Raw genomic sequence first — 24254 nt, 5'->3', positions numbered from 1 at the left:
CTGCCAGTATGTCTGACATTCAAGAAGCTGCTAACCAACTCCTGGATGTGAACCTTCATGAGGACGAGAGCTCTATACAAGTGACAGACAATGGCCTCAGAAGTGAGTCTGAGCAACTCCAAGTCATTATTGGAGCCACTGTACCTACTGGCTTTGAGCAAACAGCTGCAGATGAAGTGCAAGAGAAATTGGGGTCATCATGCAAAATCAGCAAAGACCGGGGAAAGATATATTTTGATGTTTCAGTGGAAAGGCTGGCTCAGGTTCATTGTCTGAGATCAGTTGATAACTTATTTGTAGTTGTTCAGGAGTTTAAAGATTACCAGTTCCAAAAAACAAAGGAAGAAGTTCTACAGGATTTTGAAGACTTGGCTGGAAAACTCCCATGGTCAGACCCTTTAAAAGTATGGAAAATTAACACCAGTTTTAAGAAAAAAAAAACAAAGCGCAAAAAGATAAATCAAAATTCAAGTAAAGAGAAGATTGATAATGGACAAGCAGACAAAACAGATGAGAGAGATATTAAAAAAGAGTTCACTAACAATACTTTAGATTCACAAATCTTAGACTACTATGAAAATCCAGCCATCAAAGAGGAGATATCAACGTTAGTAAGTGATGATTTGGCATCTTGCAGAGGTGACACTGATGAAATCTCAAAAGAAGAAACTGAGCCCCAAGTGCTGAAGTTTAGAGTCACATGCAACAGGGCAGGAGAGAAACATTGCTTCACCTCAAATGAGGCCGCAAGAAATTTTGGGGGTGCTGTTCAAGATTATTTTAAGTGGAAGGCTGACATGACCAACTTTGATGTTGAGGTTCTTTTAAATATCCATGATAATGAAGTCATCGTGGGCATTGCATTGACTGAAGAGAGTCTTCATCGAAGAAATGTTACACATTTTGGACCTACAACTCTTAGATCAACTCTTGCCTATGGGATGCTCAGCAAACCATCCTGGGGCTTGCCCATAGATGCTATTCAATGGGATATCTGCAATCTGCCATTGAGAACAGGCTCCGTGGATATTATTGTAACGGATATGCCATTTGGAAAAAGGATGGGGTCTAAGAAGAGAAACTGGAACCTTTATCCAGCTTGCCTGCGGGAGATGAGCCGTGTCTGTAGACCCGGGACAGGCCGAGCTGTACTACTCACTCAGGACAAGAAATGCTTTACCAAGGCATTATCTGGAATGGGACGTGTGTGGCGCAAAGTGCATACAGTCTGGATAAACATCGGGGGTCTTCATGCTGCAGTTTATCTTCTGAAATGTACACCGCAAACTTTTGTTCATCCTTCACAAGATGGAGAAAAACTCCTTGGTAATGCAAAGAATGAAGATGATTAATAGTATTTGCATTTCCCAACACGGAAACATCAGCATGAAGAACTTGCTTTTAGAGGAAAATAGTATTAACAAACGTTCAGCCTGCACTGTTTAAACCAGTCCAGAGTTCTTCACCCTGGTTAGCAAAAGGCATGAATGTAATTGGAATTGGAAAAAGTCTTGAGAGCTTTTCCTTGGAGCTGTTTTGAAGGGGTAGCTGAGCAATTAGTATTTTTTTTTTAAATGCTTATGCTTTAAAGATGCCTCGCGAAAAGCCTATTAAAATGCTGTGAGATTTGAAAAAAAAAAATAAAAAAAAAATAAAAAATAAAAAAATAAAGTGTGTATGTATAGGTTATATACAAATACTCCACCATTTTATGTCAGGAACTTGAGCATCTGAGGAGTCCTACAATAATCCCTCAGTGATACCACAGGGCTACTGTATGAGGGCACTTGAAAAAGTTCCGGGAAAACAGAATTAAAAGATAACATGAATCTTTCTATGAAATTTTCGAAGTACGCTCATAGCTTGTTTTACTTTTTCCATTTAGATTATTATATTTGCAAACACATACAGCGATTATGAATCCCCTTCCTCTCTCACGCATGAATCTATAATAAAAAATAAGATATTTTTGTTGCCTTTGTCCAATATCAGAGGGCTGTAAGCCTGAGGGGTGATTTCTGGGTTCTCAACTCTGCTTCACTGGCCTGAGTATCTATTTTCATGTAGGTACCATGTTGATTCGGTTACAAAAATCTACATTGGGGAAAAGACTGCCTCTTCACCAGGTGGTGCTGGGAAAATTGGATACCCCTATGCAGAAGAATGAAACTAGATATGCACCTCTCACTATATACTAAAATCAACTCAAAATGGATTAAAGACTTAAGTATAAGACATGAAACTGTAAAATTACTAAGGGAAAATATAGGTGAAACACTTCAGGAACTAGGTCTGGGCACAGACTTTATGTACCCAAAAGCACAAGCAGCAAAAGAAAAAATAAGCAAATGGGACTATATCAAACTAAAAGCTTCTGCACAGTAAAGGAAACAAACAGAATGAAACAATAACCTACAGAGTGGGAGAAAATTTTTGCTAACTATGCATCTGACAAGGGATTAATATCCATAATATACAAGGAACTCAAGCAATTGCACAGTAAAAAACCAAACAACCCAATTTAAAAATGGGCAAAGGAGCTGAATAGACATTTTTCAAAGGAAGACATACAAATGACCAAGAGGTACATGAAAATACATTCAACATCACTAGTCATCAGGGAAACGCAAATTAAAACTACATCGAGATACCACCTCACCCCAGTTAGACTGGCTATAATCACAAAGGCGGTGAATAACAAATGTTGGCAAGGAGAGAAGGGAACACTACTGCACTGTTGGTGGGACTGTAAATTAGCAAAACTACTATGGAAAACAGTGTGGAGTTTTCTCAAACAACTACAGATAGATCTACCATACAATCCAACAATCCCACTTCTGGGTATATATCCAGAGGAATGGAAATCATCATGTCGAAGGGATACCTGCATTCCCATGTTCATCGCAGCTCTGTTTACAATAGCCAAGACATGGAACCAACCTAAATGTCCATTGACGGATGACTGTATAAGGAAAATGTGGTATATATACACTATGGAATACTACTCTGCCATAAAAATGAATGAAGTTCTCCCATTTGCAACAACATGGATGAGTCTGGAGAAATTTATGCTAAGTGAAATAAGCAAAGCACAGAGGGATAAATACTGCATGTACTTATCACTCAAAACTGGCAGCTAAGAGAGAAAGAAGGAAGGAAAGAAAGACCACAGTGGTGCGTTGGCCTTACAGAGAGAGAGAATATACCTTGGAACACAAAGTGGAGTCGGGTGGGGGGGGGAGGGAGGTTGGGGATAATTGGGTGGGCACACGGGGTACAAACACAATTTGTGGTAATGGGCATGCTGCTGCCAGTACAAATCTGGCCTTCACATCTTGGGCACAAGGGATGACAATCAGCTCTGTATCTCATGAACATTCATACCCAATAAAAATAAATAAATAAATAAGATAAAGTGTAGACACGGAACTCCTGGGTTTGAAGGTCAGACTCTTAGAGCCTTATAAACTTGCCCAGTCACCTACACTCCCTGGGACTGCTTCCTTTCCCTGTAAGTGTCATTTATGACACCAACTTGAAATAATATTCATGATAACACTTTGAAACCATTAGGTAGTACACATACATTAGTTCTTAGTGTTGTCTATCCCAAGCACAGTATTGTGTAGTAAGGATGCACCTGGTCAAGCTACATTTTACAATTTGAGAAGCACTTTCAAGAAATGGAAAAATTGAAAACTTTCATATTTTTATTGTACACTGACATACGTAAGGGTGCCTATTGCAAATATTTTTAAATGACACTACCAGGCTCTCTGGACTCCAGCTCTCTACTGGAATCCAGAATGAATTCTTACTGCATTCATCTGAAGATAATATTTCAGGGATTTATAAAGATCAGTGTATACATCAGAAGGAGCCATGAAAGTCCAGCAGAGACCAAACAAAAGAAGAGGAAGTTTCTCTCCATGAAGCCCATATCAGAGTGACAGAAGAAGCATCTGCTCTATGATGATAATGGGGGACCTGATCACACCTCTTAGCATTGGACAGATCATCTAGGCAACTAATCAACAGAGTAACCATGACTCTTTCAGAGGGAGAGAAGAAATCAAGGGTTATCAGTGGTGGGGGGGAGGGAGAGGGAGATGGGGAGAGACTGGACAAGGGGCATAAAGAATAAGTACAATTTGTAACAAAATTTATACTAGTAATATTGATTTGATCAACATATGTCAACACTGAATCCCCAAAATATGTATAATCAAACTTCAACAGTTTTTTTCCTCCTAGCGCTAGAATGGGAAAAGGGCAGAACTATGAAGAGGCCAAATGATTGCTTAAAAACATCTTTTAGATTGCAACAGAATTTGGCTAGCAAAATAAACTGCAGTGAAACTTTCTTAAGCAATTATCTGACGGAATTGTAAAAATTAGTTGCATAGGGAAAGGTCTTCTTAAATAAAGGTCATATTCAAATTTGACAAAAAAAAAAAAAAAAGAAAAAGAAAAAGAAGAAGAAAGAATACAAAAATATCCTCAACTTCTAAATACAACTCTACTCCTTAATTTTCACAATTAGCTTTATAATTGAAAATTCACTGATTTAAGAACACAAATTAATGTGTATGTTTATTACGTAGCTCATTTACAATAGCTACCATTAAAATAAAATACCTAGGAATACGTTTAACCGAGGAGATAAAAGATCTCTACAATGAAAACGACAAAACACTGATAAAAGAAATTTAAAAGGCCACGAAAAAATAGGGAGACATTCCATGTTTGTGGATTGGAAGAATCAGTATTGTCAAAATGACCATCCTACACAAAGCAATCTACAGATTAAATGCAATCCTTATCAAAATACTAGTGGCATTCCTCATACAAATAGCAAAAACAATCCCAAAATTCATATGGAACCACAAAAGATCCTGAATATCCAAAGCAATTCTTACCAACAAGAACAAAACTAGAGGCATTACGTGAATTAAAAATATTACTACGAGCTATAATCAAAATAGCATGGTACTGGCATAAATAGAGACACATGAGCCAATGGAACAGAATAAAGAAATAAATCTGTGTATCTACAGCCAACTGATCTTTGACAAAGATGCCGAGAACATACAATGCGGAAAGGACAGCCTCTTCAAGAAATGGTGCTGCAAAAACTGTATATTCATGTGTGGAAGAATGAAACTAAACCCCTTTCTCTTGCCATACATCAAAATCAACTCAAAATGGGTAATGGACTTAAATGTAAGACCTGTAAATATAAAACTACTAGAAGAAAACATAAGGCAAACCCTTCAAAACATTGGTTTGAGTAAAAATTTTATGGAGAAGTCTTCTAAAGCACAGGCTATAAAAGCAAAAATACACATATGGGATTATATCAAACTGAAAAGTTTCTGCACAGCAAAAGAAACAATCAACAAAATGAAGAGGTAATCAACAGAATGGAAGAAAATATTTGTAAACTATTCATCTGACAAGGGATTAATATCCAGAATATACAAGGAACTTAAACAATTCACCAGCAAAAAAAAATAAAAAACAAATAATCTAATTAAAAAATGAGCAAATGAACTGAACAGATGTTTCTAAAAAGAAGATATACAAATGGACAAGTGTATGAGAAAAATGCTCAACATCACTAGTGATCAGGGAAATGGAAATCAAAAGTACAATGAGAAAGCATCTTCGCCCCAGTTAGGATGGTTATTATCAAAGACAAAATAATAGAAAATGCTGGTGAGAATGGGATAAAGAAGAACTCTAATACATTGTTGGTGGGAACGTAAATTAGTACAGCCATTATGAAAAACAGCATGAAGTTTCCTCAAAAAACTAACTGTAGAACTACCATATAACCCAGCAATCCCACTACTAGGTGTTTATCCAAAAGAAAGCAAATTAGCATATTGAACAGATATCTGCACCCCCATATTTATTGCAGCACTATTCACAATAGCCAAGATATAGAATCAACGTCGGTGTTCATCGAGAGATGAATGGATAGAAAAGACGTGGTATATACACAATGGAATAGTATTCAGCCATGAAAAAAATGAAATCCTGTCAATTGTAGCAACATGCGTATGCTTGGAAGACCTTATGTTAAGAGAATTAAGTCAGGCTCAGAAACGTAAATGGATCATGTTATCACTCATATGTGGGAGCTAAAAAATAATAATAGTAAGTTGAATTTTTAAAAGCAGAGAGTAGAATTGTGGTTACTAGAGACTGAGAAGGGGTGGGGGAAGTGGTTGGTTAATGGACACAAAATTACAACTAGACAGGGAGAATAGTTCTAGTGGTGTACAGCAGTGCTGGGTACCTGTAATTAACAACAATTTATTTTATGTTCTCAAATGGCTAGAAAAGAGGAGATCAAATGTTCTTATCACAAAGTAATGATAACGTTTTGTGACGGTGAATATGCTAATCACACTGCTTTGATCATCATATATTGTATGCGTGTATTGAACTATAACTGTACCACATAAATACATATAATCAATATATTTCAATTAAAAAGTAAATAAGTTCCTTTTAAAAAAGCAAATACATGGCAAATACATACAATTTGATCTTCAATTGAAAAAAATAAATTAAAAAGATGAGAAATATTTCCTTACTTTTCCACCCAGCCAAAGGAAAGAAGGGTAACAATATACGAATTGTAAAGAAAGCTCCATTGTGTACAAAGGAGCACCAAATGTTTTATTTGCCTTTCCTGTCGGCCCTGCCCCATAAAGAAGCCAGTTGGTTACTAAGTATCTATCACTAGCTCTTAGCCTAAGAAGATTTAAGGAATTCATAACTTTTCAAGTTTCATTGGAGTCCACTTTCTAAATTTCAGTTTAGGCTGAAGTTCTTCCATGAAGAATTAAGGATCCTAAAAAAATCGGGCAAAACACATTGATTTTATACAAAGTAACATCTTGATAAAATTTCCTGTATAATAAATGTCAGGGTATACAGGTAGGTGATTGAATGGTGTGAATGGGTATTATAAACAGTTGTTCACCAAATGTCCATTGGATGACATTTGCAATAGATGGTGATTTCTGTTTTAAAGTAGATTAACATTAGATGACAGCTATATTACAAGCAGGGAGGCAATCATAGTAAACACAAGCAACAACAATGTCAAAATGTAAGAGTTAAAAAATATAGAACTAAACTGTCACTTAGAGCTCATATCTACTGTGTTACTGAGGCACCTGTGCTTGCCCAGCTTGCCCTGCCCTGCTGTGGCTGTTGCCAATCAGGGATTTTCCACACCCGTGGAAAGAAGAGCATTTCTCCCCACCCCTACTTGCTGAACACCTCATGCTTGCCCTAATAAAAAGACAATTGCTTATCTCCCCAAACCAGGAAATAGAACTGTATAACTGCAAGCCCAACCCCCCACTGTGTTTGGGGCTCAGCCTTTGTGACAGGAGTCCGCTGAGCCACTTCCAGCATCAATAACCTTTGCTTCCTGTCGCAAGCCTCGGTGTTTCTTGCCTTTCCTTGCGAGTTTGCTGTAACACACTGCAACAGTATGACACACTTTCTACTGACCCTGGCTCTTTGGGTGATATTGAGAGTCAGGTTTTATATGAACATGACTAATGGGATCAGAGGGTGGGAGTCGATATTAAGCTCTGAATCAGAAACTTTGGGGTGGCAGTAATGTGTGTTTTAACAAGCTTTCCTGGTAATTATGATGCATGCTAATGTTTGAGAAAACCTGGCTTATACCGTAACTAATTCCACAAAGATCACAAATTCAAATACCTAAAAGGAAGATCGATATGTGCATTAAAGCTCTCATTTTTTGCTTCTGGATATTACCTTCTTAGGATACTAGCAAGTATGACCATTGTTGAACAGATATGCTTTATGTCCTGATCCTCAAATAGAATATTGGCTTAAAAAATAAAGCCTGAGTGAGTATTGGATACCACACCTTAAGGCTCAACAAAATTATTAAAATAATATCACTTGTATGTATCCTGAAATATCTGCCCAATAATTATATTTGAAAAATAAAGAGATTTTCTGTACAAACTTAATTGGCAGTTTCAATTGTGGTCTCTGAGATTCTCTTACATTTTTAAGGAGTCTAAAAGATGGCTCTTCCAAAGTAAATAAGAAGCAAAGGCAGATTTTAAAAGCTGCACAGCTACTGCCATAAATCAATCTCCACCTTACTTAACAGAAAGATGAACAGCAAGTTGTGTTACACAAATTATTGTGATACTTCCCAATAAATTTGCCTGTAAATAAAGCCTGTAAATTGTAAAAGAAAAGACTGTCCTAGAGTTAGATGGGATGTTCAATAAATGAAAGAGATATAATCGGGAACGAATTAAGTACTGCTATTTTTAAAATTGAGGTATATCATTTCTTTTTCCCCTTCGATATAGAAACTGGAACTGTGTTATTTCTACCCTCACAAGAAAAATCCATGTGGACTAAAAAAATCACAGCGTTGCCTGAACACATCAAAGAGCTGAAGTTATAAACCAACCAAGTAGTCTGAAATCCACTGAATGTCAGGCCCCTCCAAGGAGAGCTGAGACAAGCATTGGCTCACCAGTGGCAGACCACAGAAGGAAGAGAGGTTGGTTTCATATAGCCAGTTAAGAATTCAGCTAAGATTTTTAATGAATTAGTAAAGGTCAGGTGTGGATGAGGGTAAAATTATAGAACTCCTGGGAGCTGCAGACACAGGGGGAGTTTGCACCTACTCACAAGCTCTTCTCCTTTGACTTCCACATTGACACATTGAGAAGCAAGAAAAAACAATGCACTACTGCTGTGGATTGACTGATTTTTGCCCCCAAAGTTCATATATTAGAAGCTTAATTCCCACTGTAACTGTTGAGGGTAAGAAATCCTTTTCTGGTAATTAAAAGTTGGGGCCTTAAGAGGTGATTAAGTTGATGGTTTAATGGTGGTCATGGGTGAGGTTGAGGGCTTTAATAAGACAGCACACGAGGACCTCTCTCTGTCTCTAGTAAAATATGTACAAACCACGCAAGAGCAGACAGAAAATTTTGGCAGAGAGATGGTGTTATGAATTGAATTGTGGCCCCCCTCCAAATTCATGTTGAATCCCTAACTCCCAATGTGGTTAAATTTGGAGATAAAAGCTTTAAGAAGGTAATTAAGGTTAAACGAAGTTATAGGGGTGGGGCCCTAATCCTATGGGCTGATATCCTTATAAGAACAGTAAGAGACACTGGAGCTTGCTCTGTCTACATGCACACAGAAGGCTATGTGAGGACATAATGAGAACTGCTGTCTACAAGCCAGGCAGAGAGGCCTCACCAGACACCAGCCCTGAATGTACCTTGATCTTGGACTTCTAGCCTTCAGAACTAGGAGGAAATAGACAAATGTTGTTTAAGCCATGAGTCTGTGGTATTTTCTTATGGCAGGCTGAACAAACTAACACAGACAGGAACTACAATCATGAGTCAAATATAAATGCTAGAAGTAAAAAAAACATGGTAAGAGAGATAAAGAATGCTTTTGACAAGTTCATCAGTAAGTTTAAGACAGCTAAAGAAATAGTCAATGAACTTGAAGATAGGTCAGTAGAAATTAGTCAAACCTAAACTCAAAAAGAGTGACAAAGAAATAAACAGAACATCCAAGAGTTGTGGGATATTACCAAGCAATCTAGTATATATGTAATTTGAATCCCAGAAAAAGAGACACAATAGTACAGAAGAATGATGTGAAAAAATAAAGGTTGAGAATTTTCCAGAATTAATGACAGACATGACAATACAGATGCACGAAATTCAGAGAATTCTGAGAAGGATAAATACCACAAAATTACTAAACAGACACACACAACACACATACACACACACATAAACACAGCTATATACATTATATTCAAACTTCTTCAAAAGAAAATTTTGAAGGCGGCCATAGAAAAAAGAGTCATTACTTACACAAGAATAAAGATAAAATTTACAACAGAATTATAAGAAACTATGAAAGCCATAAAATAATGTAAGGTGTTAAAGTGCAGAAAGAAAAATAGAATTGTCATCCTAGAATTCTACATGCAATGAAAATATCTTTCAAAAGTGATACTGTGCATACTCTACACAAAAATATAAAAGGAAGTTCTTCAGAGAGAAGGAATATGATACCAGAAAATATTTGGTTCACATAAAGTAATGTCACCAGGAAAATCTATTTTCCCAAGTTCCTTAGCTGACTTTAAGGCTGAAAAGCATGCAACCTCTCTATTTCAGTCCATAAGGTTCAGGAAATTATCCTCTCAGTCAGGACCTTGGACAGGACTTGAAAGCAATGGAGTTCCACAGTGCTGTCATCTCAACATCTAACATCCTTCAGCAGAGTGACTGAAATGAACTGATGCCTCTGTCTGGAAAGTCACTTACAAATGTGGCAATTGGAAGGAATTCCATACTAGGTATACAAATGTCTTGGTGTCTGTCTCTGATTTTATTACAATGTTGTATATAAATAAGTCCTCTTTACTGGCAAATAAAAAAATTCACTAAAGGGAAGGTTCCAAACAGGGCATTTTAAAATTAACCTTATGGCTGGACTAGTCCAATGAGCTATCCTGGACTGATAGCCTCATTCCTAGACAATTTTTGTTGTTTATTATAGTGTCTGCTATACTCTGTCCTGAGCCTTGCTATCTGGCATTCCCTCATGTTTCAAAAAACAGCATATTGCAGGAAATGGTTAAAAATCTCTATATTCCTGTGATTTTATTTCTTTAAATTATACTTCTCAAGTACTCTATAACCTATAATGAAATTATCATTTACTGTCAGATGACTAGGCCAGAATGAAAGACTCAAGGAATTCAGGAGGGATGACAAACATTATATTCATATTTGAATTACGCACGCAGAGAAATATGTGAGAGAAATGTTAGGATATCAGTATCCCTCTACAGAGAGGAATATATTATGCCAGAATAGTATTCTAAAAATCACAAGACAAAATTGATATTATTATAAAATACAGTATGCTTTGTATATGAGGCACTGACACATCCAGTATAATATACTATGTTGTGTTTAAGTGAATAATTATTCTACTGTTTTCTTGCTGAATTTTTAACTTATTTTTTTATTTCCTTGTTTATTTTTCCCAGTTGGAAACTTCATCACCAGTAACATATTAAGAGGTAGAGCCTACTGTTTTGCTGCAATTTGGGTAATACCTTTAAAGCATCCACAATAAGAACCCTTGAAGAGGATACCTTGACCTGAGAAATCAAGGATTTCTTTAGTGTGAGTAGCAAAGCATAAGTAAAAAAAATATTTTCCAGCTGCCTACTGATTCAATGTAATTACATAAGCATTCATTTTATTCCCATTTGCTAGCATGAAAGACATGGAGGGTGAACTTAATAGAGAAAAGAAGGACGTGCTCACTTACTAATTTGATTCGGTGGCCGGGGGTGGCACTGATTTCCCATGTGCATTCCTTCCTGCTTGGGTACTTGTCTGGCCAGTTGGGACTGGTGATGAGGCCACCTGGACTGTGGATCTTCTGTTCACACTCAGCTGTGCCAATAATGATAATATTGGTCAGTGTGGAAATTTAGCCCAGGATTGGGCCAGAAAGAAAGCAGCCTATTTGCCCACTGTACTGTTGAAAAACTTTCCTGATCACTAGCTAACCATCACTCCTGTCTCTGTTTTCATATTCATCTGCTTTGGTAAATATATTACTGAGCATAATCAGGCAAAGTTTGTTGTCTGACTCACATAAAAATAAGTGTTTACTATGAATCAGATAAATGCCTAAAATGAACTCCTATTTTACACAACTAGGGTCCATAAGCTCAGACTTTAGCAGATCAACATACAGTGACAATCAAAAATATCAATGCCACAAACAAAAATCAATGGACTATGCCTTTTTCAATTCTTTTTTTTCCTATTAACAGAAACATCATTTACAGCTAATTAATATCATTAAAGCAATTTATGAATCATGTATTTACAGTTTTTCTCTCCCTTTGTTAAGCATCCACTTAAATATCTAAACCATAATTTTAGCTGGTGAAATAAATTAACTCTTATTTCATCAAAGCCAATGAAGTACTATGTGGAAAAATAAGTGAACAGCTACTATCCCTGTAGATAGCTTCTGAACTGATTTCAAAGAATACCTCATTCAGTTAGCATGAAATTTCTTTAAGGATTTTAACAATTAAAATAATCTCACTTTATATGAGGCCATTCCACATTGTTAATATCAAATTTCAAAAATATTTAATATGCTCAGGCTGTATTCGTTCTATATAATTTATGAAGCTATACCCTACACATCTTGGTTTAGACTGGGATTTTCAACAGAGGAATTAAAAAAAAAACAACAAAAAAACGGAGAGGTGAGATGCAGCTCTTGTCAAATAATCCAAGACTATGTAGCCAGACAATAGCCTTAAGTCTGGATCCAGTCATAACAAGGGTTTTCTAAAAATCCATTATCCCTGTCCTTGCCTTGCCACATGAAATGCAGAGTCTGCAAAATTTGTCAAATAGCCTGAGACAAAGCTAAGTGGCTCATGGCTGAAATGTACAAAGTGCAAAAACCATAGTGGAGATGAAAGAAAATCCAACCCCTTTCCTAGCAACAAAACTAAACTTTATTAAGGGGTGCTTGAAAGTCATTCTATCTAAAAGGAAGTGACCATAAAAGAATTTCTTGAAAATGTTAGCTACTGTAACAAACTGAGACACATTTGCTACCTGTGAGCCACAGGCTACCTGTATAATGTGCAAAAGCTGTTTTGTTTTTTCTCTGAATTAATTTTCATGTCTTCAGAAAAATACTGGACCTATTTTTCAGCCTACTGATTTAATAATACATATTACCAAGTTACAAATATCATGCTCATACATGAAAGTAGAGAGAGAAAAAAATTCCTGCTTGCATGTGATTCTGCAAAATGCTATTATCTCATTTTAAAAAGAGAGAAAAAATAAAAATAAAACCCCCTGACATATGACTATATTTGAATGGAACTGAAAGGAACAAAGGTCAACCCAGGATATCCTCTACTATCCTAATGTATATACAGCATGTTGCTATCTAACTACAGTTCTAGTTGGGTACCTACCAATCTACATATGCTGAAGAGTAAAGTTATAAAATCTGCTTTGGGAATTCTCCTCTCAAAACAGGCATAAATAAAATTAAAGTAGAAAATTTGGGAAAAGACCCTCAAAGGAAGAAACAAGAACAGAACAATTTTTTCCTGTTTCCATCTAGTTTATAGTGGCTGGGGGGATTAAGTAATTGCTTCCCCCCAAAATTGAAATTTTGTAAGGCCTCAGGGATGAAATCTGGCAGGCTATTATTGTGCTATTATGTTACTAGTGTACTCTTTTGGCCAAAGTCACGACTTAACACTTTAAAGGACACAGTATCTATCATTTTCAAATGTCTGTCTTTGGTAGGCATTTGAGTCTGACACTCCTGGTATTTAAATGGACATCACTCATGCAGCATGTATATGAGATATTTTTAAAAGGGATATTACACAAAATGCAAAACATTTAGCAAAAGTCAAGTTTAAATATGAACAGTGCTATAAGGTCTGTCCTACAAAGACCTGGGGAGAATGTGGTACTTTTCTGGCTACCAGATGGCATTATAGCAGCTTCTATGTCTGTTATACAAAGTAACTATAATGCCACCCATGTGTGAAGTGCAGATCAAATAGTATGCCTTGGATCTTTAAACATTAGGCAGAATATTTTTTTTTGACATTTGAATAGTCAACAATGATACCACTCATTGAAATAATTAACTCTCTTGGAAGCAGTCCTTTATCCAAACCACATGGAATTCTAGATGTCAAGAAAAGAGCATTCCTTTCCATATACCTTCCTTGCAATCATGTTTATTTTCATGCAGCACAAATCCACTACGGCAATGACACATGTAGCTTCCCATCGTGTTGACACATTCGTGCTGACACCCGCCATTATCCTTAGAGCATTCATCTTTGTCTAGCAAAGAGATAAACCCCATAGTTTAGTAAGTACCTTTAAAAACAAAGGAAGTTAAAGGAGAGTTATTTAGTGTGGTTAACACCAGCAAAGGGCAAACTAAGTCACAGTTTTACCTGTCCCCACATAAGACAAACAAAAATTTATGGTGTCTTAATTTCACCCTTTTCTTGTTTAGCTTAGAGGCTTGTACCATGGATTGAGTGCTCAGAACCTTTTTGCTAGATTAACAATTTGCAATTCTATGCTGGAGTAGCAGTTTTGAGTAGGAGTAAGAGGAAATCAACAGATCTTTTTCCAATTAAAACTAAACATTTATTGCCAATTAAAAAAACCTTAAAACTGTGAGTAGTTTGAATAAAGGCAAGAAGTGGCATTTAAGTAGAAGGAAATCCTTCACTATATTAACCGTGGTATATAGACAGAGGCAAAACAAGCTTCCAAGATCTGTATATAACCACTTCCAAAAAACCACTCAGTATAACTCCTGTAGTTGGTTTTTTTCTTCATTAACTTTGCAGTTGTGCTTAGTTTTAATGAATCTGGACATTTCATAACATTCCAACACAGAAAGAAAAAGGCATCATGAGGCTATCCTAAAGAAGAAACTTAATTTATATATTTTAGACAAATCTACGCTGGCAGACCAGTTTACTAATAAATAATCCCCCAAAAGGGCTTTTAGCGTGCTAGAAAAAGCAAAGGTTAGAACAGGAGCTTTAAGAAAGAACCAACAAATTCACTACAGGGAGAAAACCCAAACTCGATTAACAGGTAGTCAATCTAGTAAGCAGCATCAGCCATCACACTCTGTCACTCAGCTGTCATTCCATGGTTGGCTCGTCCACTGCAGTCAAAGCTGGCAGACTGCTCCTGACACACATATGTGCTGGCACATCACTCAGACTTTCATCATTCCCACACGTAAGGAACGAAAAAGACGCATGACAGTCATAGCAGAAGTTAGACTGGATTCAAATTTTACACTGGCAGCTGGTTTTTCCAGTGAGAACTAGTGAGTCACGGTGGTGTGGCACACAAAATATGCTATTTTTGCTTTTTTATCAAATCAATAGTCACTCTGGAGATAAGTTTAGAGAAGATATTTTTATCAGGGAACTGATATTTATTTTTAAAGATGCATCTATTTTTTCACCTTTGGAGATGGATCATATGACATAGCGCACACATGCTTACAGGACATATTCTTCCCCTGGCAATATCAGAACATTTCAAATTTTTAAAAAATTTGAAAGGCCATCTCCCAGTTTTTAAAAGAATATATCAGATGAATACTTGTGATTTATGTGTTCTCTACCTGTGCTTGACACTTCCGTTACTCTTCTAATATTTACTGGGGACACGAGGCAAAAAACAAACAAAACAACAACAAAAAAGTAGAATGAAGAAAATTATTCTCTAAAAGAGCATCAAACACCAACATGTGTAAGAAATCAGAAGTTAGTGGAAAATTATCTTTGTAAAATTAACTTCAGAGCAAGGCAACATAATTTTGAACCCCTGTTCCTATCTGGATGTACAGTGAGAATCATAGCTTGTGAATTATGAATGACCTGTACAGAATGGGGAGACGGTTACCTATACTTCTACCACCATAGTGTCAGCTGCCTGCATTTTCTAATTCCGACAGCTAAGCAGTAAATGACTTAAATTTATTATTTTACAGTAACTTTCCAGAGGCCCTTTATTTAAGAAGCTTCAGAAAACATGCTTCCTCATGAGTGAATGTAGAAATACACATTACCTTTGTTAATAGAGCCAATTTAAAAAACTCTGGTGCAAGAATTACTCTGAAATAGACACACATTTTCTATGAAAATGTTTACATAATGGTGGTTTGGTATACTTAAAACAAGACCTGTTAGAGTGAACTCCAGTTGTACTATATGTCAATCAGGCTTTTGAGAGTGATTTGGAAATGTGACACCTGTAAACAAAATAGCTTAGAAAAAATTAGCTCATGTTTGCAATTGACTGGTAAACAGATGAACTGCTCAGGGACCAACCCCATGGAGGCAGAGGCTGCCTGAATTTTATCTGTACCTGTTTGGATTGCCATGCAAGAGATACAAAAATGTTAAAATACAAACACGAACACGTGTATTATTCAATGACACACTTATTATTGCTGAGTTTAAATCCATAGTCATTTTATAATAAAATCAATTCCAATACACAAAGTATTTCTAACATTTAAACTTCATTCTAGTGGAAATATCGTCAGTAGCTTATATTTCCAAGCACATAGCTAGTTTCAAGATTTGATAGAATATAAGCTGACCTGTGGGAATAGTAACTAAAGAAAAATAAAATTGAAAGTAGAATCAATCATATTTCAATTCAATAGTTTATTGGTCAATTATTTATATTTCTGCTGTGCTAGAAAAATCATAATAATTTGAAAACAATTTTTGGAATAAGAAGGAGAAGAAAAACAAGAAATAGAAGGGGAAGAATTATTGTTATTTATACGATCATTACAGTCTCTGTTATTTTTTACTTTACTTTCCAAGTTTATCAGTTTCCTGCCTTCATTCCCACATCTGATGTTGCCTAATTTAATCACAGTCACATGAAAATTAAGTTATTAATTACTAGAATATAGGTATGAGTTCATCTAAATTTTAGCAAAAACTCAAAACCAGACTAATGAAAATAGCAATTAAAAGCCACAGTGGAAAGTTATTATGTCCAGAAAAGTAGCATGTAAAACTGTCTCTCCATTTGTCCAGTAGTCATACGAAAAGAGAAAATTTCATAAAGTCATCAGAATACTTAAAGTTATTCAGATGCTTTAAATCATAAAGAACACAAAAATGGGGTTTTTTTACTTAATATTTTAAGTTGTCTAGTTACTATTCAAAGTTTACTAAAGCTACTTATTTGAATATGATTTAATAAACTATTCTCATTAAAATGAATGCAATTTTGGATTATCTATGTTGATGAAAAATAGGGACATTATAAAAGATGAATTCCACAAATATATTCTAGATTCCTTATTTATGAAAAGTTATCAAACTAGGGGAAAAAAGCTATTAGCAAACATGATTGACCTATGTTTTCACTTCTTCTTTCTCTTAGTACACACAGACCATGAACGTCTCGAAGAACAAAAATCCAAAGAAGAAGAAAAGGAGGAGGATGCAGAGTTTTAAACCTTTTTCATAATGTCTGCATAATAAATTTAGTAATTGAGAATTCTATTAATAATTCACTTGAAATTTTCTGGCATTTTCATACAATGGACACAAAATAAAGGACAGTTTTTATGAGTGATAGAAACAAATGTTTTATTGAGGAAAAATAAAAACATTTATTTTCTATAGATGGAAATTAGCCCCCTTCTTTGGAACGGACATATCTGCTTTCCATTCCTTCATGTTAGATGAAGGAAAGGTCCATTATTAGGGGAAAGGGAAGTGGTATTTTCCCGTCAGATGCCTGCGGCACACCTCTGACACTATCAGAGGTCATCAGTCTATGAATAATACATACTGGATCGAACTGAAGTGGCAACCTGTATCAAGTTCTTGCAAGACTCAAAAATAAAAATTTTCTCTTTGCAGAAAGCTTCCTTATCTGTAGGAAAAATAAGTAACGTGGTCCATGCAGCAGAACAGAAACACACATGAGCAGATATTCTCAAAGTAAATTTTCAGTACCTGATATAGACACATGCTCATTTGTGCATGTGCACATGCACAGCACATGCATTTTATTCAACACAAAACTATTGAATAAATAATCACCTCCAAAAAAGCACTAATAAACTTGACTGGAAGCTACAACAGAGAAGACATTTGCTCTTTCTACAAACATTCAAATATTTAAATTTCATTCGTAATGAAATTTTGGAAGCAGGATTCAAAATCATATAGGAAAGGTGTAGTTGGCATACCATTTGTAATTAAGCACACTAACATTTAAAGTTTTGTTAAAGTAATATCAGCTTGGGTTTCATCTACAAATATCAACAACCATTCCATGAGAGAAACAGTGTGCAAGAACACTTAGGGACAAATATCTGTACACAGTGAAAGACATAAGAGGAGCATGCCAGTTGAAATCACTTGAACTTAGAGCAGAAAGATTGCAAGACACAATTATTTTATCTGACTCCTGTGTTTGTTACAGACAGTAATAAACTGGGAGTCAGGAAAGCTGGATTTTATTCCATTCCTGCCACTGAGAATGACACTAGGCCCATCAGTAATAGGTCACATTCCCATTAAATTTATCCCTGAGGGAGGTTATTAAATGATATTTATTCTTGAAATTCTGTTTTCATTTGCATAAGTCATAACTGAGTCTTTTCATGGATACAGTGTTGCCTAAAGAAGGTAGAAGGCCTGTGTTCAACTCCCATTGCCTAACGTCATTTGTTATATTATTCCCAGGTAATAAATGCTATAAAATCTCATTCAGTCCAAGAAAGTAAAGATAATATTGCTGGACTAGATATCTTCTAGAAAATGCCTACGTTACTATGTTCTAAATTAGCTAAAAAAGTGAATAGGCATATAATTCTATATAATATCCAAACAGCCTTACTTTAATATTTCTGATTTCCTCATTTGCTTTAATATCACTTAATTAAATTGCTCTTTAAATATACCCTGGAATCAGTAAAGCACATTACCCTTTGATGTTTGTGGAGGAGCTTATAGATTTTCTGCTATAAAATCCAGTAACTTCCCAATTTTCAAGCTATGGCATTCTTCATGAATAATTTATTATATTTAATCAGAAATTGATATATATAAACATGGAAGTGACAGGAATTATTGATGTTAATTATTCTGCTAATAAATTCTTAGAGTCATCCTTTCAATTCCATTTCTTACATCTAAAAAGTGCTTATTTAAAAATCTAAAAAGCTATATGCAAAAATAGCTAAAATTTCTTTGGTGATTTTTTTTTTTTTTTTGTCGTTTTACCGGTCATTCCTATATAGGATCCGAACCCGCGGCGGGAGCGTCGCCGCGCTCCCAGCGCAGCACTCTACCGAGTGCGCCACGGGCTCGGCCCCTTTGGTGATTTTTTTATTTATTAATAATACCATTAATAATGGTATGTTTGAAATAATACTATAAATACATTATTTCACGGCATACATTAAAATTTAAATATATCTCTTTGTCTTTTTTCCTGATGTATCACTTAATTTCAAGAAAGCTAGAATTTATTTTTAAGTAGCTTTCCTGTCCAAATAATATAACATAACTTATCAAATATTGTTTTTTATTATTATTGAAGTCCTTGGTAATTGTTCTTGGAAAAAATGTGGGAAAAAAATAGTTGAACATGTTCTATTCTTTGTTAAATTTTCATAAAGCCATAACTACTACTGAAATTTTTAGGACACTGGCTATAAACATAACCATTTAATACTAACTTTATAAAATATCTCTTGATTGATATATACAATACTGTAACATAGTTATTCAATTGTCTCTAATAAGATAATTAATATGAACTGAATTCAACACACTTGTATTAATATTTACTTGTATTACTATTTATTAACTAATTAATAAATAGATGAATTAAAAATTCCTTCACTCTCAAAGAAGATCAAAGTTTATCAGGTAATAATGTTTGCAAATCTAGAAATATTTGGGGTAACAGATGGGGGAAATAGGATATAAGATTTTTTCTTCCAAGTTTTGTTTTCATATTTAAATCAGAGAAAACTTCTTTGAGAGAAATTGGAGATAACCATCATGCACAATTTTTCCACTTTCACACAAGCATTCTTGGTGTTTTTACACAGCAACTTTTAGGTTTTTTCCCACCCACATGCTTAGCTGTATGTACAGTGCATAGATAGTTTTATACCTAGATTTACATTAATATTTTATCATATATGACTTTTTATACCATGGAATCATTAAACCATCTTTATGGTTCAGAAGAGTCCACAAAGTGCATTTGCTATAACTTATTTACAATTTTCCTATTGTCATAATATTAATTTGCTTCAAATTTCTATAACTACCACATTATATTAAAATTCCCCTTCCATACTTTGAGATATTTCTTTATGAAAGAGTCCAAATGAGATTTCTGAAGCAGACAGAGTAGTCATTTTAACAACTCTTAATTTCTATGATAAATTTCTTTGTAGAGTTTGTGACAATAAACCCAGTAATATGCTTTATTAAAGCCCAATAGTAAGTTTTAACATTTAAAAACTCCTTCAATTTTGTTTGTAAAGTACAGTGTCTCTGTGGTTTACATATTTATTTTCTAGTAAATATAGTTACAGAGAATTGTTTGACTTTTAACACATGATTATATATTATTACACTTAAAGCATTATTAGAACTCAAAAATATTTTCAATGTGAATAGACTTACCTATTAAAATAGATAAACTTTTGTAAATTATGATTTTGTAAGAGCATCATAATTAGAACATTTAGTCACCTAAATCCTTATTTGCTCCCACCCTTTGATAGTACCACAACAGAAATTTTTTACAAATACAATGTTTTTACTTTCCCTCTTCCTGAGCAAACATCTTCCCACTAACAGAAACTCCCAGAAAATTAAATGCCAAATTGATCTTATTACTCATCCAGAACCACAGTATTTTAAATATGAAACAGACAAACTGCCAAGACTTTTTAATGCATCAAAATGAGACCACTGAAAGTTTATACTTGATGATAATTATCTTGGACTTTACAAAGGAATAATCTAATAAAAAAATGAAAAGTATATCTATTGTTGTTTTTAGGTTATAAGGATATTGAGTATTACATATGACTGATGTCACTTGCAAAGGTCATGAGCAGCTCTCATGGTTAAGAGCATGGTCTGTGGACCAAGACAAACTAAGGTTTAAATGCTTTGGGACAGTGAGCAGTTTACCTAACTCCTCAGCTGCCTCATCTGTCAAGTAAATACACATAAATGAGTCTAGCAACATAACGCAGGTGAAAGTTTGGGGCTTAATTTCCCCTTGAACTTCATTGTTCAGTTTACTCAACTACCTATACTTCATTAAACAATCCAGGCTAGACTCTTACAAAATGAAATATTGTTAGTTAATTGATCTACATAAATATGTTTAAAAGAATTGGTAAATATTAAAAACAGAGATGATTTCCTAAGATGATTGCACCTGGGAACATGATTGACAGCAAAGTAGCTAAAATGGGCACAAGCACTACCATGGTACTTAGTTAATCTTTCAAAGCACAAGCCACACAAAGGTAAGAATAAAGACGATATACTGTCATGTGCTGGAGAATAGCATTTTCTGCACGTGTCTTCATAGCTGTATTATAAGAATTAAAAAAGCACATCTTCTATCTCAATAGCATTATTCTAAAGAAACAAATAATATGTCATTACAATTTGGAAAGTTTTGTCTAACCAAAAATATCAGAAAGTAAATTTAAAATTTTCTGAGTAACTTTAAATTTAATCATACTTTATAGTCAGTATTTGTAGCATGTATCTTTTTAAAAGAACTTTTAAATAAAATGCATGACTGAGGTAATGTAAAAAGGATCTTGAATATTTTAAATATTGTGATAAAATTTATTCACTTCATGATTTAAAATTTTAAAATAAATATTTAGCTGGCTCTAAAAGGTAAGTAGCCTTGTTGCTACCTAACCATTGGATCACTTAAAATCTGTAAAATACATGACATTTCTAAAATAGTGAAGTATAAGAAAATCTTCCTTTCATTAAAATAGGATGTTAAAATTCTACCTTGAATAGTATAAATCTTAAATAAATGTCTGAGAAGAATTTTTAAAGGGTAATTAAATTCTGGAGAAAGGAAGAGAGAGCAGAATAAGGGAGCCAAGATTCACTGTATTGTGAATGCACTTTTATGTATGACTTGGAACTCAATGGAGCTTATGAACCATTAAGTTCAATTACACTGAAAACCCCAAACAAACCCTGGACATTGTAAATCTCATTAATTTTAAACACATGGGGACTGGAATAAATGGACTTTGAATTAACTTGATCCAAATTACCTAATATTAAAACATAATAGGAATTCAGTTGCTTTAAATAGCTTTCCCGTTGCAAAGGCAGAATAGATTGCTATATTAGAGTTTATTATAATTTTATCTATTTTTGAAGTTTCAGAATAATGTTTTTATAAAGCAAGATTCTGACATGAAGAGAATAAGAAAATTTAACTAACGTTTCTATATATTGATATAAAATTTGGGGAGTTTTTTAAAAATTTCAGCTCTTTAAGAAGGAAATTTTACTTTAATTACAGGCCCAGAAGTGCAACTACTAAATATATATGATAATATATGGTCTTTAGTAAAATTATAATTTCCTATTTCCAGGTCTCTTACTGCAATTATTTCTAAAGTAACAAGATAAGGCATGATTTTAATATTAGTCTAATAATAAGAATAAAAATACAGTAATAAGAAATATGTTGCTAAGTGATAAGAATAAAAAACATGTTCCTAAAATGAGACCACACTTTTCAAAAACAAAGAAGTTATTTTGAAAAATCTACCACTATTCTTATACACCTATATATAGTATAGTCATCGCATGCAAATATCATAATTATTTTCCATCATTTGTAATATTTGACTAGATTTTATACAAGATCTAACTGTTTGGGGGCAACATTTCATCAGGGCCCCTATTCTTAAAATTCTAATTATTAGTTAAAAATATTAAACCTAGTATAAACAGTTATGCATTCTATATAACTCCAAGTTACATTTACAGAAAACTATAAAGAATAGGTAACTTAGAATTTAAGCCAATCCATGTTAAAAATCTGTAATGTATACATAAACATTTGAATAGTTATACCTGAGAAAAAATGTGCTTTGAAGCCCTTCTTGGATACAGTATTGTCAGATTTGAACTCAATTCTCATGTTGTTGAGCTGAGATGTGATCACTTCAGGCACATCAGCACCACAGAATTTGCCGTGCAACTTAGACTCTGAAGAAAGACCACTCCAGATCTCCACATAATCATATTTACAAACCTGGAAAAAACACGGTTGTCATAGTTACCAGACTGGAGAGTACCAGATGATTGACATTTATTTTTGAAACAATATATCATGTTTTTCCCTCTTTACTGCCATGGTAGTCAAACTGGAATTAACAGGTTAATAATATATATATATCAATTAAAAAAAAAAAGTCAAGGTTCAACTGTAAGGCAGGGGGCATGAAAGACCAATTAAAGAAGAGTTTTGCTCTGAATCTCTCCAAGAGATAGGCATATACAAACGCACGCTTGTTTGTACAAGTAGGTATTAATAACATACATCTTTTTTTAAGAAAAACAAAAAAAAGAAGAATTGAGATGAATATTTTTTGAGATAATGATGTGGGTAGCCACAAGAAGAGAAACTGGGGCTACCCTCTTTAAAAACTTTGTAAAATTTTTTTCACTTGGAACTGTGAAAGTATTTATCGTGTATTGTCTTATTTAATATTGACAACAATTACATAAATTCGGAACATTTAGCCTACACTACACTAGCTGTACAACCACTACACTAGCAATAGAAAAAAATCTATTGAGATGAGAAAGCTGAGGTCCAGAAATTTTTATATAACTTGTTCAAAATTACACTCATCATACATGGAAGTGTGGTGATTAATAGCAGGGACTGGCTGAGTCCAGGATGTCTCCCAGAACCCTGCATTCTAATCAGAAGGGCACCGTTAGAAACGTTCAGAGTGAAAGACAGGTACCTGCTATATAAAAAAAGACCCTTTGCCTTTCATACTTATTATGAAGACTGATATGTCTTCACTCCTTTGAGTTGCTAGGTACTGTGAAGTCAGTCTGTAAGATTGCTGCAGGATTGGAAACACACAGGCACTCTATTCAGTGTAATGGAGGCAGGAATTTACAACACAAAAGGCAAACCCATTCTGATGTACATGTAATGCACTAATAACACCAAAATGGAAGAAGCTAAGTGAATGCCAGGTATTCTTAAGCAATTTATGGCCACTAACAGATGTTTCCATAATATACTTTTCCAAAGTTCCAGTAGGGCACATTCTAAAGAACACATCTTGCGTGAATGACCTTATTACGTAAATGTGTGATTAGCAAGGTTTCACACTGCATGTGATTAAACCCTGGGGCATGATCTGTACTTTGAAATATGTCAACTCAAATTACGGGCTCTTGTGATATTAATTAGGTAATAAATAAGCAAAATGCTGCCAGGAAAAATGAAATAACTTTCCTATCTACTTTGTTA

At 34.5% G+C, this 24254-nt stretch overlaps 2 protein-coding genes across 2 annotated transcripts in view; one reads left to right on the top strand and one right to left on the bottom strand.

The window, feature by feature from the left end:
• Positions 1-24254, bottom strand: part of TLL1 (tolloid like 1) — a 232362-nt gene that overhangs the window by 13685 nt on the left and 194423 nt on the right. The window contains exons 16-18 of the mRNA XM_063108291.1: positions 22832-23012; positions 13866-13991; positions 11404-11531 (exon numbers count right to left, since the gene is read on the bottom strand). Of these exons, the coding sequence (XP_062964361.1) occupies positions 11404-11531; positions 13866-13991; positions 22832-23012 (435 nt within the window). The remainder of the gene's footprint in view (positions 1-11403; positions 11532-13865; positions 13992-22831; positions 23013-24254) is intronic.
• On the top strand, positions 9-1615 carry LOC134386295 (tRNA (guanine(6)-N2)-methyltransferase THUMP3-like). The gene has a single exon (XM_063108443.1). The coding sequence runs from the start codon at positions 9-11 to the stop codon at positions 1350-1352; it is 1344 nt and encodes a 447-aa protein (XP_062964513.1). The 3' UTR covers positions 1353-1615.

This window comes from Cynocephalus volans, chromosome 9 (assembly GCF_027409185.1).
Source record: "Cynocephalus volans isolate mCynVol1 chromosome 9, mCynVol1.pri, whole genome shotgun sequence".
Lineage (NCBI taxonomy): Eukaryota > Metazoa > Chordata > Mammalia > Dermoptera > Cynocephalidae > Cynocephalus > Cynocephalus volans.
The sequence above is the reverse complement of the archived record's forward strand: the minus strand, read 5'-3'. Positions and strand labels throughout refer to the sequence as shown.

What these genes read in the sequence shown, in the direction of transcription:
- LOC134386295 (XM_063108443.1), top strand. Translation starts at nt 9, where the DNA reads ATGTCTGACATTCAAGAAGCTGCTAACCAACTCCTGGATGTGAACCTT.